This window comes from Anas platyrhynchos, chromosome 13 (assembly GCF_047663525.1).
Source record: "Anas platyrhynchos isolate ZD024472 breed Pekin duck chromosome 13, IASCAAS_PekinDuck_T2T, whole genome shotgun sequence".
In the NCBI taxonomy this organism is placed as follows: domain Eukaryota; kingdom Metazoa; phylum Chordata; class Aves; order Anseriformes; family Anatidae; genus Anas; species Anas platyrhynchos.
Window position 1 is genome coordinate 21,297,157 of NC_092599.1, and position 18,355 is coordinate 21,315,511.

An 18,355-nucleotide genomic window follows, 5' to 3' on the forward strand; every position below is an offset into this window, starting at 1 on the left:
TTTTGGAAAATATGCCAAGTTTCCTGAGTGTTTTTGGTTCCTCTTGTTGTTTTGTTTTGGGTTTGTTTGTTTTAAAGAAGAAAAAAAAAAGTTAATTCTTCTTTTTTTTTGGTAGAGGAATGCCATTTTTGGCTAGGGCTGTAACTTCTCTGCCTGCAAACTCCCAGGTGCATACTTGAGGTCAAGTAAGTTCCTTGTAATGGAATTGAGGTTTACTTCATACAAAACCTATGGAATCCATGCAATTTAAGTGTGGTGCCCTTTACGCCCATAAATTATGTTTTTTGTTTGTTTGTTTGTTTGTTTGTTTTCCTTTAAACACTGCAGAGAACATACTCAATCCTTCTGGGAGTTGAGGTCCTAAGATTAAAAAAAAGTCTTTCCAAACAAGAGAGAATGCCATACGTGCAAGATTTTTGAATATCATATGAATGGCTGCAGAAAACGGAGTCGGTTCCGTATTACATACCAAATTCATAACACGAATGTTTGTTTTCTCAACAGAGATTTATTTTTATTCATCTACATTTAGTTAACAAGGACGAAATGGGTAATTCATCAGGTTGAGTGGTTTTAAGTACAAAATGATTCTGAATGCAGTTAAAATTTATAGGATTGCTGAAAAATACTATTCCAGCTCCTTAAACAGGTCATGCAGGAATTATAAACAATGCTTTTTTATGACTGTTTATGAAAGCCTCTCACAACCTGTTTAGATCTTTTTTGAGTAACATTTTAATCACAAGGATTTGTGATCAGATTAGTGTGTTTCCTTTACAAGCTTTAGGTTGGGATGGCTTTTATTTCTGATATTAGATGTTATATAATGTCCCTCAATCTATTGTATAAGCTCTCACATCTGCTCAGGAATAATAATAGAATCCCTATAACTTGCCATGACTATGAAGTCCTCTTCAGTTTTTATGCAGCAATAGTCCTGAAAACCTATCTATGTAGCTGTCAAAGCCACTCTTGTCAGATCCCAGAATATGCTAGTTCAAATTGCATCCAGTGTTGTTTCGCATTTATCTACACTTCCAGCAATTTTTTGTATTTTTCCCTTGCAGACTGGTAACTTTTTTGGGGAGGTTGAAGGTGCTGTGATGAACAAATTACTAACAATGGGCTCCTTTAAGAGGTAAGAATTAAACTGATGCTCTATCTCTTATAAAATTTTGCAAAAACAAAATTAAACAAAACTGAAGTCATATAAAAGAAGGTCAAGATTGACAGCATAGCTGGATTCTCATTATGCCTTTTTTTTTCTATATCATCTTAGTGTAATTTGGTGCCTTGCATGTTAAGAGTATTGGAGACAACCTACAGGGAGTTTCTTGTTTATTGGACTGCGATGCTAAAATCATATGCCTCTCCTGTTTCCACTGTGCTCAAGTGGAAGTGGGATTTGACGATATATACTACTGAATGGTTTTAAATGGCTCTAGAGCAAATCACTGATGCAACATTAAACATCTAGAGTCGGAGATTCCTCAAACTGGGCAATGAAAAGTGCCTTACTGTTATAAGAGCGTTCCTATAGTATTTTTTCCTCACACGTTAACTGACCTTTGAACATTGCTGTGGCTATTAATCTGGTGACAATATAATGATAACAATAAAAACCAATGGTGATCTGATGTTGTCCTTTGAAATGAGTATGAATCCTGGTGAAGAACATTTCCCTTTAACCCGTAACTCAGCACTGAAGTCTTCGTGGCTTCCACATTGCTAAGAACTGTTCCTTCCCCCTGTGCTGGAAGTGCAGTCCATGTGCATAGTACTTTTCCTTTTTACTTTGTTGTGCATTTCTAGTATAAAAAAATAACACATGTTCCCATCAAACACTGAATTGAGTTATTGCATGTGAGGATGTATACAGAGGCTTTCAAAACAGATGGTTGTGTGCTTCCTTGGTAAACCAGCTCTGTTAAAGGCAGAAAGCTTTCTATGTGCATTAAAGGAAAAAAGCTTTTCCTCTGCACATTATAGCTGAATACCATTCCCAGTAAATGACTGACCTGAAATGGTAAGATCTAGCACTTGCTGAATCATCCCATATCCTAGTTCTTCGAGGGTGGCAGTTTTTGTGTGTTTAGCACTACATTCTTAACATATGCTGTAAAAGGAAGTGAAGTTTATTTTATTTATAGAGTGGGTTCTAGAATGAAAAGATTTGTTTATACATGGGATGAGGCATTTTATTTAATGCAAACAAAAAAAAGTACAGTTAAAATCAAAGGATAATGCTTTACTTCATCCCACTTTGTTTTGTCCTGCCTACCAAGGCATTTCAAACAAAATATCTACTGAACAATTAATGGTACTAGGTACCACAGTAGAGGAAACAAAGGCTGCATGACTCAAGTATTCCATCTAAACTGTGGTGGGTGCCAACTTGGCATGGATCATTGGCTTATGATTTTTCTGGTCTCGAGCTGCGAGGGAGTTACAGATAAATAAGCCACCAGCTCAGTGCAACGGAGCTGCATACTAAAGAAAAGTAAACACAATAAGCTGATTATTAAAACACAATAAACTGGTCACTGCCAATAAAGTTAACAATGGGAGAGAATCAAAGTGGTGTAATTGCACTAAATGAGCCACCTGCTTTTCCTGCTGTACAGCAGATAGCTCGGTGCAGCAACACTGTTTTTCAGCTGTGGTAGATGAGGCATTTAAAATTAAATTATTCTATCAACATTAAAGAGGAATCTTTGCTTCTCTAGTGAAAAATACTCATACACATTTACCATATTTTTACTATATTTATTATGAGGATTTTTTTTTTATCCAAATCTTATTTTCATATGGAATAAGAAAAAAGCAATAAATGGTGACAGAATTTATTACCCGTTGATTTCCCCAAGGGCACTATATATATGCATGCATTACCCTTGTAATTTCTGCTCTTACCATGAAGACAAAATCAGAGACCAAGCTCTGATCTTTAGCCTTTTATTCTGATTTTCCAGAGCCATCCTTCCTCACAGACCGTTTCTTACATGGCATCTCCCATTCAGCAGTTGAATTAAATAACATTGCGCTGTTAGAACTGGTGTTGCTACTTTGTAATTTGTTTTAGAAGTAGAAGGTTCTACCTTGCCTGATCTTCTCTGCAGAAGAGTTTCCTGACATGCCCAGCAACTGTGGGGATGGGAGCCCTCTCTTCCTTTGGCATCACTGAGTAGCCGTGGAGATATGTGCTACTGCCTCACTGGTTCATGCCTGCTTTCAGGCTCTCTGTTCGCAAAAGGAATGAAATAACCCTTTGTGAGTTCTCTCAACTACCACTAATTTGGATGGATATAGAAGGGTTTTTTTAGGATTGAGCTGGAAGTGTTAAACAAAAGTGTGTTGCTTGCTTCTGACTATATTTCTTTTCAACTTGTAGCAGGATGAAATAAAATTTTAGTGTTAGCTGTTTAGTTTTTTAAAGTGAACTTAAATAATTTATTCCATCCCTAATTTCTTTAAACTCAGTACTTCTTTTGAATACTATGTATGTACATATGTATGTATATTTTCTTAGTTTATGGGTTTTATATTTAGAGGATAAAATGATATCAGTGTCTCCACAGCAACGTGACATGTTCTGTGATTTCATTTAGGAGAATGAAGTTTATCTTTATACCCTGAATATTGCATACAATTAAATAGTTAAAATATAATTTAAATTCATTATTAAATAAAAATGTGCTTTTGGAAAAGTATCTGCTTCACATAACTCAGAAAAAAAAAATTCTTTATAGTTTCCTCAGCAGTTTGTTTGTGTAAAAACATTGGGGAGAATAAAGATTCTACTGCTCAAAGCATGAAAATCTAAAGAAAAAGTTTAGCATTAGAAAAAAAAAATAAAAAATCAAGGGCCATCAAAGCAGTGAGATCCCCAACAAAATTAAATTAATAAATCTGTAGTAGAAATTAAATGTATCTTGACTTGAAAACACTTTGATCCTTTCCAGAACAAGGAAAACTAATCAGTTCTATAAGGCAAATATGGAAGTAGCATCATTTCATCTTAACAGTTCTATTTCTACTAGGCATCCTCTTGGCATCTGAAGATGAGTCTGTGCTTTGGTGTCTAGTCCTGTTTTCAGGATACAGTACTGAAATGGTGCACCTCTTAGTTTCAACTTTTCCAGATGCTAAGCTCACTCTAACAAGTTCTTAATGCTTTGAGAGCTCTTCTCATCTCTTACTTTTTCACCCTCTGCTCCTCTATCTTAACTCTCATCCTTCCTAGTGAATAATACATGCTGTCTATGCCCTTACAGCACAGTAAAGTCCAAATCCTTCACCTGTGTTCTCTAAATAGATGCACATAGAGGCAGGCTTTCATCTCCCTGTCTTGATTTGCTTTGTGTGCCAAACCTAACAAGTGTTTTGGCTCTGAGTTATAAGATTATACAAAAATTCAGAACTCTTTGTGAAACTACTTGCAAGGAGCAAAACATTCTTAAAGTCAAAACGTGAAAACAGTAACTGATCACCAGCAGGTTGCTGATTCCCACTGAGGCAGCACAGCTTCCAAATGAATGATATTTTTTGTTTGTTTAGTTTAGGATACTTTATCTTAATTAAGCATTCATTTAGATTAGAATTCTTGAAATTTGGTGAAGGTGCTAAATGGACTCTGTTGTATTTAGAAATTGCATTTATTTTCATGTGAATTTTTACAGCCACTTATTTGATCTTTAGAAAATATCATGACATTTGTTTTATATAAATTTGGCAATGTTTTGGAATGTAGATGTATACTTTGGAGAAGATCAGTGCTAGAGTGAAGGAACAATTCAAAATTGAGTTACTGGATTTATTAGTGGATAAATGTAAGTGTGATATTGCAGTTCTTAGATTATAAAAATCTATATTTTTATCTAATCACACTATTTTTAACAGTGAATTTATTTAGTAAAAGTAAATTCAGAATATAGCCCATGGTTAGAGTATGTAGAATCACATAATCACAAAATGGTGTGGGTTGGAAAGAGCCTTTAAAGATCATCTAGTCCAACCCCTTGGCCATAGGCACGAACATCTTTCACTAGACCAGGTTGCTCAAAGACCCATCCAACCTTACAACTTCCTCGCGAGGGGGAGTGGAGAGGCAGGTGACATATTCTTTAGTCCTCTTTAATATCTATATCGATTAACTGGATGAGGGGATCGAGTGCACCCTCAGTAAGTCTGCAGATGACACCAAGTTAGGTGCGTGTGTTGATCTGCTTGAGGGTAGGGAGGCTCTGCAGGAAGATCTGGATAGGCTGCACCGATGGGCTGAGGTCAACTGTATGAAGTTCAACAAGGCCAAGTGCCGGGTCCTGCACCTGGGGTGCAACAACCCCAAGCAGAGCTACAGGCTGGGAGATGAGTGGTTGGAAAGCTGCCAGGCGGAGAAGGACCTGGGAGTATTGGTTGATAGTTGGCTGAATATGAGCCAGCAGTGTGTGCTTAGGTGGCAAAGAAGGCCAACAGCATCCTGGCTTGTATAAGAAGCAGTGTGACCAGCAGGTCTAGGGAAGTGATTGTCCCCCTGTACTCAGCTCTGGTGAGGCCGCACCTCGAGTACTGTGTTCAGTTTTGGGCCCCTCTCTACGAGAAGGACATGGAGGTGCTAGAGCGAGTCCAGAGAAGGGTGTTGAAGCTGGTGAGGGGTCTGGAGAACAAGTCTTACAAGGAGTGGCTGAGGGAGCTGAGTTTGTTCAGCCTGGAGAAGAGGAGGCTCAGGGGCGACCTTATTGCTCTTTACAGATACCTTAAAGGAGTCTGTAGTGAGGTGGGGGTTGGTCTGTTCTCCCACGTGCCTTGTGACAGGACGAGGGGGAATGGGCTAAGGTTGCGCCAGGGGTGTTTTAGGTTGGATATTAGGAAGAACTTCTTTACTGAGAGGGTTGTTAGGCATTGGAATGGGCTGCCCATGGAAGTGGTGGAGTCACCATCCCTGGAGGTCTTTAAAAGACATTTAGATGTTGAACTTAGTGATATGGTTTAGTGAACGACTAGTTAGTGTTAGGTCAGAGGTTGGACTCGATGATCTTGAGGTCTCTTCCAACCTAGACAAATCTGTGATTCTGTGATTCTCTGTAAACACCCGCGGGAATGGTGTTAAGCTGAGGCAGAGGAAGTTTAGGCTGGACATCAGGAAGAGATTCTTCACCGAGAGGGTGGTTGCACACTGGAACAGGCTCCCCAGGGACATAGTCTCTGCACCAAGCCTGTCTGAATTTAAGAAGCGATTGGACTGTGCACTTAGTCACATGGTCTAAACTTTTGGGCAGACCTGTGTGGTGCCAGGAGTTGGACTTGATGATCCTTATGGGTCCCTTCCAACTCGAGATATTCTATGATTCTGTGATTCTATAACCTCACTCCAATGATAAGGCAACAACATCTTGTCTAGTACAGGTTTACAAGAAGACATTATTCCTAAATGCATGTTACCTGTAGGCAAAAAATTATATCTGTCATGGTGCTCTTGTCATCAATATTGCTCAGGACCCAGACAAGGACCCCCATCCTGATGTGTTTTCAGCTCCTATCTTGTCCTTCCAACATCTAAAATTAATGTCTCAAAACTGAGTTTGTGCATAGTGAGAACTTACATCTGTAAATATTACTAGTGATGTTGTGAAATATGTTAGTATTTTGGAAATCTTTTACCCACCTAAGGAGAAACCTAGACATGTGTGCTATGTAGATGAATTGTCATTCTGTATGCTGCAAATGCATGTTGAGTTGTAGGTTTTGTACACCTTGCGTTTTGCAGCACTTTGGCAGTTAGGAATAACTGAATGTTAAAAGCAAAGATATGCGATGACAAATTTGTTTTCTCAAAGTGCTCTAGTTTATTTTTCATCATTTTCTTGATTTCCTTGGTGAAAGGTATTAGTCTGACAGCTTCTGGATATTGATAATCTGTCAATGAAGGTGGGAGAGCTAGGACAGAAACAGCACAGGATTCCATACAATGTCCTACTATCTCCCTGCAAAGACCCTCTCTAAAATTAAGACACTAGTTTACTCTTCACATCATTCAATACTGTCATTCCTCCTCCTCCTTGCAAGAATATGACACAGGCTGAATATCTTTTGTCTGAGTTAATGAATGTCTTTCCACCAGAAGTAAGCTGTAATCTCTGTTAATTTTTACATAGAACACTGAGTAAACAGTACTGTCAAAAATTAGGGCTTCATTTATTGTTTGCATCCTATGTTTTGTTGTTGTTGTTGTTGTTGCTGTTATTTTTTTTTTAGAATTTGTTCTTTTTTAAATGTTTATTCCACAGTAAGAAGCTTATTATTCCTACGCATATGAACACCCCACCCCGCAACTGCCTTAAACTGATGACAAAATTTTATGCATTGAAGATCTTTCAGCTGTTATAATTGTCTGTGATGATATTTCACAGTACCAAGTAGAGATCCATAGTAATGCTGAAAAATCTAGCTGAAAGAAATAGTGTACATCTGTTAGTATAGCCTGTACTGCCGGTAGGTCTTAGAAGCTTAATTTTCTTGAACCAGATTTGTATTTTATTGTAAGTACATTGCAAAGTACAAGACTGGAATATCAGAAAATTAACAATAAAAAGATTTTCACTAAAATGTACTTGGCTCCTGAACTTACATACAATGGAGCTACACATTTCATTTTTGGAAAGTTATCTTTCATTAGTTCAAGATTATCACATGTAGTCCATGTTTGTCCTATGGCTGATGTTGAAATCAACTGCTGTGTAAGTTTCAGTGATGAGGTGTGAAAATAGGGGAAGTTAGCAGCACGGTGATGTCAAAAAGTCCCAAACGTGTTGTTTGTAGCAAGAGAATAGATCTCCCATGAAGTGCTGTAATACACAGCATGGCATCTAGACGGTCTTAAAATTCGATTGTGGGAAGCAGGCAATTAGGTTTGCTTAAGTATAGTCAGTTGAACAGGACACAGGTAGCTGCAAACAGTTATTTAAAACTGGAACGCAATCACTTCAAAACGGGTAATCCAGAAGTCTTTCTTTCTGCAACAGTGAATTATATCTGTCTGGATGATGGAAAGCTTATTTTGTAAAATCTTGAGGACATTATCAAGAAAATAACACCCTTGAAATGACATTTGAACACAGAAGCACCACAGTGTCTTAGGCTACTGTTTTGACTACAGATACTGTATTAGCCTTTACAAGGAATGGGACTGGAAGGCTCTTACCTTGCTAGTATATTTACAAGAATAAAACCAAAACAAAGCAAAACTATTTGAATTTGTAAATGCCTTGGAACCCGTTTCTACTGAGCTTCAGTACCATTCACAGAGACAGAGAATCCAGAAATGATTCAGTATGTTGCAGTGTTCAGATTTCAACGTGATTATAGGCTTCATCTGCTGATCTTTGAAGCATAGCGTAAAATTCCTTTTTGTTTTTAGTGTGGAAGAATAAGGTCTTTATGAGATCATTTGGCAGTAATGCTTTCATGAGTATATTTTGCATGTTCTGTATTATAGTAGCATGAGTGGTCTTTAGAAACTTTAAGATAGGTGTTGAGACTGCCCGCTTGGAAAGTCACTGAGATAGGAATTCATGATTCAAAAATCAGAACTCTTTCCAGGATGTTTTCAATGTCTGTCATGTACTTTTCTAAAGATTTGTTAAAGATTTTTCTAAAGATTTGATAAAGATTTTGCTAAAGGTTTTTTTTTTTCTTCTTTCTTTTTTTTTTTTTTTTTTTTTTCCTTCTGTAAACATGGATACATTATCTATTTTCCAGGTTGTTCCTGAACCAGAATCTTCACACTGGCAACACCTTCAAATATATGTAGTAAAGCTAAGCTTGTTGTATCATCCACAGATGATATTAAAACATTTCCAAACAACAATTTTGCAGTGTTCCACAATGATTTTGAGATTTTTTTCTTTTACAATTCTTACTGTCTTCTTTTACTTCACTGAAAATTTTAGTATTTTTCCCCTGTTAAATTAACTTTTATTTAACTACACATCTTTTAATGTTTTTTTCTTCTTCCTCGTAATACTATCCTAGACTGCTGTCTACTCCCTATAATACAGTAAGATAATATACAAAAAATATCATGTTTATATTAATATTAGACATAATATTAATTTAATTTCTGAGTACATATTTCAGTCCATTTATGACTCTTTATCTTTGAGCATTTAAAGAAACTATTTACTACATTTTAATTTAACACTAATAAGTGTAAGTATGGGAGGAGAGGGGAGGCTTCTTCAAAATATTCAACTTGAAGTTCAAAACACATTCCAAATGGCACGCTGTAATAACATTTGATTAACACTTCTTAGCAGGATAATGAGTCTGCAGATTGAACAAATGGTTCTGGTGTATGAAAAGGATGAGAAAATGATTTCATTTTCAAATACCAAATAAATGTTCATCAAAGTTGTATTGAAAAACCTTTAACAAAGAATACAGGCAAAACTGAATGTTATTCAACTTGTAACATTAGATATTGAATCAAGTAGGATGAGACCATATCATCCACATCCTTGATTACTTTGCAGAGAGCACATTAAAATCCTTAAACTATCCTTGTACATACACTTAATTACTTGCCACCATCCCTAGTAGGTCCGTGTGGACATACAACATGGCTCTTAACTGTAGACAAACAAAATAGTCAACCAAGACTGGAAAGGCTGAGCTGTAGAGATTATCTTACAAGGGCTACCAAGGGGGAAAAAATAAAGGAAAAACATGGTAGGGAAAGTGGTGTATTACTGCATGCCATACAGGCAGCACAGCTTACACCATGTACTGCTCTGTTTGTCTTGGCAGATCTGTGTGCGCGGATCTGGCTGTGGGCGTGATTCTGCCAAAGATGGTCAGTGTTCAACTTACACCCATGTTTAGGTCTCTAGTTATGCGTTTGTCTACCATGTGCCTCTCTCTGCCAGTCCACAAAACAATGGCTTCCTAGCCATTTCTGCTCTGAATATAGGAATGAATAATGTAAGCAGTGTGACCATGTACTAATGCTTAGTTGAAGCTGCGTGATCCAATATATTTAGATTTTTTGCCTGTAATCCAAAAAGAAAATACAGGGCATAACAAAGAAGCTTTTAGTGATGGTTGCTGTCACAAAATTAGGTCTGAAAAATTATATACAGTTTCTACCACAATGGATTAAAACATTCTATTGGTACAGGTTGCAATGTTTCATGGCATACAGTGCAGAATGCCTTATGGTGATGCATTTCATGACCTGGTTTTGGCAGCTTCTGAGACATCCTTTCTGTGGCTGAATTTGTGTCTTCATTTAGAAGCAAGGCACACATTGCAAAATGTTGAAGTCCCATCTCATACATCTTTAAGACATCTATGTCCAGTCATGATCCCTTGTCCCTCTGATGATGCAAAAGTCAAATCAATATGTTCAAATAAAGCTAGTAACATTTATATATTTACACTTGTTGAAACTTATCAGCCTATTCTTTACATCTGCTACAGATGTTAAATGCTTTTTATGTGGATGGATGTAGTCTGTTAATTTTTCTATGGACAGACAGATCTAGAGAAATAATCACAATTCCATACACTATCTCTGAGTTCTGGATTTTACATTTAGATCTCTGAAGTGTGTCAATGATAAGTAAAATCACAAGCAGAAAGAAAATTCCTGTTTACTATGCATCTCAGGAGGCTTCTAGAATATGTTGATTTCAGCAGGTACCTGGCATGGACTATTTTGCCCTCATGAAAAAATCCAGAAGTAAATCTATGCTGTTTCAATTGTGTATACTATGAATACACAGAAATTCCACTTCTCTCTTCTGAAGCAATGCCATGTTTTTACAAATTAGTTATGCACTGAGGTGCTCGTAACTACAGAAGTGTAATTTGCTTTTACTGGAGTTTGAGTGGACTGTTGTGAGAAGCCCCTCAAATGCATAGGTTCTTTCATTTTCTGGGACTAAATGTACCAGTTTCAGTCCAGAACCAATTGTTTAAACATCATGTTGAATGTGTATTCTCCTCCTTCTTGCATTGTTTATCTCATTGTGTGTTACACTATGTGTATCTTCCCTGTTTTCTCCCAGTTATGCTTTTGCTTTGTTCTGCAGTCTGATAAAATCCTTACAAAGTTTTCACACTGTTTCTTACCTTTATTCTCCTTCATGTGATGTGTATTTTAACAATCCCTTTCCCTCTTTTCCTTGCTGCAGTTACTTTTTTTTTCCCGTCTACTTTGTGAGCAGACTGTTCCATATCATCATGTTTACTCCACTGTGTTTTCTCCTTTTAGTCAAGGAGTTTTCTGTTCTTCTCTGTAGAATTACACTTTATGACTACCAGGCCATGTGTAGAACAAACAAAGAGAGTAGCGACAGTGCCCATAGCTTACTGGACGTAAGTACAGTGAATTTTCTGAGCACCTTTCCATGCAATCATCAAAGAAAATCGTTGCAAATATCTCATGGCCATTGTAAGTCCATTATTTTAATTTGGAATGTTTATAACTATTGCGTTTATCATAGTACATACAAGGAATTATAAAAACAAACAAATAAACAAAAAAAAGAGTGTTAAGCATTTTCAAGGTCAAGTACTTATGCAATTATTTTTACATTGGACCCCCATTTCTGAGATTCTGTCAGAATGCCCATTGCACCATGCGATTCCTCCTTCTCAGGACTTTGTAAATGGCTAGTGTGCTTTGTATGGGTGGCTGGAATCACGCATGCCTTTTCTACATGTAAAGACATACATTTATGCAAAAATGTAATTCAAATTTTAAATTGATTATTATTAATATAAGAAAGGGTAGGTTCATTGGCAAAGCATATAAGTCAATGAATTTTACATGTTATTTTTTCCTAGTATTTAAAGAAGATACCTTTTAAAGTAAAATTTCAATGATTATTTAAACCCTTTTCTAACAATCAGCTCTGAATACAAACCATGTCCTTCTGCAAGGCCTGATTAGAGTCAAGGTGGGTCTTGCAAGGGCAACACATCCTTCTTTCCAAATCATATTTCTAGTTAATAACTCTAAGGGCATTTTATAATCATTTGTATGTTTCACTGATTACTATAGTAATCTATCATTTAGAACTGCCAAAGCATTAAATAAAATGTAGTTCTGCACATTAAAAAGATTTTTTTAATAGCTGTTTTCACATTAAAAATTATGTAAAAGCTGCAGCAAAACACTGTAGTAGTTTTACCAGTCTGGAAAAGTTATCTGATAGTATTTTTCAATAAACAGGGATCCGGCTAGAAAAAATAAGCCTAGGCATAGTTACTCAAATTGTTGAGGAAATATCAAATTTCTGCCAACTTCTAAATATCTATAAATATATAGTTTTTGTGTTTTGTTTAATAATCATTTCCACTTTGGGATGTTTTCATTTACATATTTACATGACCCCATGTTTTTCAAGTACCTGCAAAATTGGATTTATTGCACTTGCCAGTCTGTTATCTAGTAAAGCCTGAACTTAAAACAAGATTGGTATAATAATAAGTACCAGGCTGTGCAATGAGATTTACACTGTTGGTGAAATAGTATAGGATGCTCTAAATCACAGTTGCATGAGAAATTGTAATATATCAAAATTGTTAGCAGCATCCTTCCATCCCAAGGCATGGAGTTTCAGCTCAATTTGCAAGTATTCACAGCATGTTCTTTCTTTGTATTTTTTAAAGATATACAAACTCTTCTTTTAAACCTCAGGCGAGTTTTGTAAGGTTCAATGAGAAAGATGGGCAGAGCTTTGGTTAGTTTCCTATTTTTCTGTTGATTCAATCACTTCTAATAACCATGACTACAGAGAAAGTACAAAGAGAACATGCATTAAAACAGGTAGAGCTAGAGTCCCCAGAAGCATTATTCTTTTTCTATTTTAATGCCACAATTTTGCACATATAGGTCAGGTTATTATGAAGCATTCAGTACATTTTCTACATAAGCAATGTGTTTGTTCACAAATATTTATAATTCCATTTGAGAATTATGGTTGTATAAATACAGGAATAGATACACGGAGAAAAGTGAGACTCTTTAAAAAGTTCTAAAACTAGCATTTTTCTTCATTGTTTAAACAGTAGAGAAGTGGAGCATAGGCATCAAAGACCATGTAATGTTAAAGAAACTCAAAACATTCTCCCACAATTGTGGAAAGCAAGAGTCAGGGCTGGACCCCTTTATCTAGCACAGGTTTTTAGGCTGTGTAACTAAAATGATAAAATAGAGATGGACAAGATTTACAGATCATTTGTTCAATTTCTTTACCTGTATGGGATTCCTCCTTAAAAGGTAACCAGTTTCTTTGTTATTTAGCATATTTTCTTGTTTAAAATTTTCCAAGTTCTGGATAGGTCTCTGTAGAACCACTTTGTTCTTTGCTGAGATATATAGAGAGAATAAATCCTGTTGCATTTTTTGAGGGAACGGTCTTTGAGTGGGAAAGACTGTCTTAGTAAAATCACATTTCATGAGAATGCCTTTATATTGATGTAATGAAATATTTTTCCCACTAAAATTCCAAAACATTTGCTCATTTTATATTCATTATATTGAAATGTATTATTTTCAGATACGCTGAAAGAATTTTTTCATTTTCTCATTGCTTTCATATCAAAAGTAATAGCTTTTAAAATTCATAATGTGTTTTACATTAAATATATCTTATTTATAAATACTAAATAAATATTATTTTCCACTATATCACTTGGCATTATAAAAAGGAAAGTATGCAACAAAATTTTTAATTGCTTGTGTGGGAAATTTCAAGTTTTCTGATTTGGAACAAAAATAAATAAGATATCTCACAGAGCTGATTTTTTCTTTTTTCCTCTACATCTCTAGGCAAGGCTTGTAGCTTTTTCATCTTTTCCTGTAAGACCTTAGTAGGTGAAACCCATTCAGGTGAAAGGCCAGCCCTTGATGGTCTCGAGCTTTCTGCATTCTAGTTTGCTCTTTCAGCTTTTCATGCCAGTGAATGATGTTTGTTCATTGGCTCTGGGAGTTACAGCTCTGCACGGCTTCTGTGCCTTCTGAAAACTGTCACTGGCCAGTTACTGCCCTGCCAAAGGGCACTGCTTCCATAAGGTGCTCATTCAGCCAAGTAAAACATGATTTTAGACATCTGAGGAGTTCTGTTATAGTCAGTATGACTGCTTGCATGTACTAAAATGCTCTGTTGATACGGAATCTGAAAAACAAAACTGCCAATTTTTATGCAGCTGAAAGACCCTAACACAAACGTTTAAGACAAAGTTCTCCTTTCCAGATGTCTGAAAGCTGACTTTGCTTGCTGAGATTCTTTCATAAATAATTAATCTTCCTGATATTCTTTTATTTTTTTTTTTAAATATATCCTCATTCCATATTATCCCTACAATATAGGAGTATTGTAAACATGGGATTTTAAAAGTATTTGCTTTGTTAAGATTCAGAAAAATAGAGGGGGTAGAAAGAATCTTGAAAATTACTTACACTGCTTACAGGTGGGTCTTCAGTATGACACAGATTACTTCATTTAGGTAATTTCAAATTTCAGAAGCTTTTCCCAGTCTAATTAGTCTGAGATAATGAAAGGATATTTACATTGAAGAGAGGCAAGTCTGAACTGCAGTCTGAGTAAAGCCCTTATTATCCACCAGAGCTGTTCCTCCAGCAATAGCCTGGGAAATAGGAACCCCTAGAGGTTAAATATTTAACAATCACTTGCAAAACTTTCCTTTTCCAGTTGATAATCTGTGTGTCTGACCAACCACATTAAAAGGAAATTTAATTACTATATATTTTAATATTCATTGTAATATTTTCTTTCATAAAAGTTATTATTTTTTCTCATGCATTTGAATATCCATAACATTTCTTTTATGTGCATAATTCAGTTAAGATATAAATACTGATATTTTGCCTTTTTATTAAATGAGTTGCTTCTCTTCAGCCTTATAATGCCTTCTTTGCTGCAGTAAAATGGATTATGACTGAGCTTGTCTTGTAAGTAAATTTTATCAAGAAGTTCAAAATATTTATACAAATTAATGAGTATTTATACTTTTGAATACTTAATGAACATTTGTACTTCTTGCCTTTTATATCTATTGTGCTGTTTTTCTTGTATTATTTTTAATTTAGTAATAGTTCTCGATGTTTGGCAGTCCAATTTAGCATTGTTAAAATCTGAAGAAATTCTAGCTATATGAATGCACAGTTCCACTTTTATTATGTTATTCATGGTCTTCACTTATATCTGTATGTCTTTGCTTAGTAAGTCTAGCAGATTGCAATACACAAACTAAATTTATTATTGTGGTTACTGTTAAATTTAACATAAATGCCTGACTGTTTGTAATGCTGCTTGGGTGGGCTGTTGTCAGTATAGCAAACTGTTAGAGTCATTCATTGTAGTGTTTGTCATTTCATGAATTTCTGTAAGATGGACCCTTTACAGCATATGTCAGATAAGGTGTACTCTGTAGATTGTATTGATTTTTTTTTTATCTTGTATAATTCTTCTAGCAATTTAAGTTAATACATTATGAGCCTTGCCTTAAAAGTTTGTCTGAGAAATCACAGAACAATATCATATGAGGAGGAAGCCTTAAATGCATTTTGTTATTAAGGTATTAGCTTTATTATTGTGCTTACCAGAGGGAAAAGTTGCAGATTGAAGTGAATTTTATCTGCATTGACATAGATTTTTTTTTCTTGTAGTTATTTTTTTTTTTAATTGCAAATTAAATGATCTTTCTTCAGAATTTGTGATAAGAGTTAAGGAGAATTAACTGGCCAGAGTACAGAGATTGATCTTACATACAGCTTTCAAAGTAAATATCAAGAAAAGAAATCATGTTAGAATCAGACTGATGCAAGCCATAACAACTTCAAAAATTTAAGAAACTTTCTGTGATTACAAATACTGTTGTTTCATATTCCTATGATAAACTGGATGTTGGTTTTATATTCTTTACACTCACACTAACTGACAGACTGGTATTTTTCAGTCCATACTTCAGAGTAAATTGCAGTATTTTTAGTGGGGAAAATGCATTCTCTACACATCTAGTTAGAGCTGGATAGACGCTGGTTAATCAATCTTTGCCACTCCTTTAAATAAAAAGAGTTTTATTATTTTAAATCCCAAACTAATGCTAGGAATTATTTTATGTGTACTCCTGTATGGTAGCCCGGGCAGTTGTAAACATATGGCATTTTACTGGACAGTCAAAATACACTGCATGCTGAAGAAGAGCTTTCAATAATATTCAATAGTAAAAATGCTGTATGCTGCTGTGTACTGAGACTTTTAATGGAGACCAGATAAGAATAAGAATTCTGCTTAGTATTAGGTTAATTTGTGATTTATTGATTAATTTCAGAATGAATTCTCAGTGGTAAGGTACAACACAGTGAAAATACAAGAATAGCAGAAGCTGATTACCCCAGACTTACACTAGCCACATGAATTTCAGTTCTAAATTAACTTTTATTTAGAATAGGATTAATGGTATCAAACTACAGGCAATTTAGTGTTTTGAAAATATTCTGTGGGATAATTCAAAAAATCTAATCATTTCTGTAGGTTCCTTGTGGAGTTTAATCTATGCAGTTGGTGGCACTCTGATCTAACAGCAAAAGGTAAGTGTAATATATATATATATATATTTATTGAATGTAAATTACTTTTTAGATTAAATAATAGACTTCTGTTAAAATTGGTTTGTCTCTCATTTCAGCATCCTTTTCTTTTTCTAATGTTTTCCAAAATATAAGATAAATAACGTATTTGGATAACTGGAGTTCTTGTGTGTACTCTAGGAATACAGTACACTACTATAATAGAAAAGTTTAAATAGTAAATAATGATTATTTTTTTCTGCAATGTTTCCCTTCATTCCAAAGCAATCCTTATGAACAAAGCAATTACACTAGCCTTTTTCTGATTATACTATTTATTTTTTCCTGGGGCTATTAGGACATGTAGGAAATTCTTGTGCTGGAAAATACAATTTCAACTAAATTTCAAAGGAACATGGTCATTTCAGTATAATTTCATTGGAAATAAGTTTTAAAGCTTAAAATAGTAAATATTTTACACTTTGATTTTTAAGCAAGAGAGGTTAAATATGTATTTTTAATCTTCCTAATCAAAATAGACATTTAAAAACAACAATATATATATACATATATATTTATAAAAATTCAGTTTACTCCAAACAATATTTTAAAATGTTGAGGCCTCATCTGAAATAATAATGACGTTTTAGCCATAAATAATAAATCGTCTCCTAAGGAATGGAAGTTTTGAATTTCAGCTGCCTCTTATATTTTGGCAGACTTTTTATGACATTTTGGAAGTGCTGCTTAAAAGGGGTGTATTTGCAACTGTGCCATTCAATTGGCTACTTCCTAAGCCAGTTGTGCAGCATGCCCTTGACTAGTATAATGATTTAAAATGAATTCTTCAGCTTCCTTTTTGCAGATTTCTATATTCCTCAACAAGGCAGGAAATAAAATCGTTACTTTAGATTTTAATTCCTATTTACATTGACTGGATACTTGGCTGTCTTTATGCCAGAATAAGATCCTGAAAAAGGTTAGAAGTTAGAGTATGGGGAAAATGGAACACCCTAATGCCCTGGAATATTCCAGTGTCCTCTATGGTAGTAAAATGTTGGAACTCTTCTAGAAATATATATAAACTGTCCTAACGGCAACTGGACTGTATGGCAGTAAGTGGCAGAGCACTTGTCAGCTTCTGCTAACATGTTTTAAATGCTGTGTAGGGGGAAAGGGAGGCTGAGATGGGTGTCTGCTGAAGGTGAAGATTTGATAAGAGCCTTCTGGAAATTTACGTGTATTGACTTAGTGTAGTGTTTCCCATGCTGATGGAAACTCTATACTGCATTGCAAACCATTTCTTCAGATACATGAACAGTCTGTTGTAGATTGGATGCACATATACAAACACCTCTATGAGAACCAGCTAGACACCATTGGCTTTTCGGGCTGCTTCATAATCAGCAGTTTCTACATGAGTCTTCTAAAAACCAAGAGTAACTTTCCAGTGATGTCCCTCAAGGTGTTGAAAATATGTCTCACACTTACGGCTGGGAAGGATGCTAAGGTTTGCTGTGCTAGCCCCAGGAAAGGCAGTACTGTACCTTACATCTGAAGAAGAATGGCAGTTATGCCAGTCTTAGAGCTTGGTTCTTGTATAACAGTGCAAAGCAGCCTGAGTAGGAAATGGGTAACTTTTTTCAATGTTTTTTACAAGTGTACTGTACAAATATGCTGTGATATATCCTGACGTGAATGTCCAGTTGCACCTGCATTGTATGCTAGGGAAAACATGCTTTAAGGGCAGTATCC

At 35.4% G+C, this 18,355-nt stretch overlaps 1 protein-coding gene across 13 annotated transcripts in view; it reads left to right on the plus strand.

The window, feature by feature from the left end:
• Positions 1-18,355, plus strand: part of CACNA2D3 (calcium voltage-gated channel auxiliary subunit alpha2delta 3) — a 459,196-nt gene that overhangs the window by 419,585 nt on the left and 21,256 nt on the right. For 5 of the 13 annotated variants that reach the window (XM_072044265.1, XM_072044263.1, XM_072044266.1 and 2 more), the window contains 4 exons: positions 1,068-1,138; positions 11,301-11,376; positions 14,928-14,980; positions 16,566-16,621. In XM_072044265.1, the coding sequence (XP_071900366.1) occupies positions 1,068-1,138; positions 11,301-11,376; positions 14,928-14,980; positions 16,566-16,621 (256 nt within the window). Of the gene's footprint in view, positions 1-115; positions 186-1,067; positions 1,139-2,972; positions 3,100-3,119; positions 3,265-8,757; positions 11,279-11,300; positions 11,377-14,927; positions 14,981-16,565; positions 16,622-18,355 lie in introns of those variants that run through there. The other 8 variants (XR_002401918.4, XR_005269052.2, XM_038185882.2 and 5 more) reach the window with 8 other exon arrangements.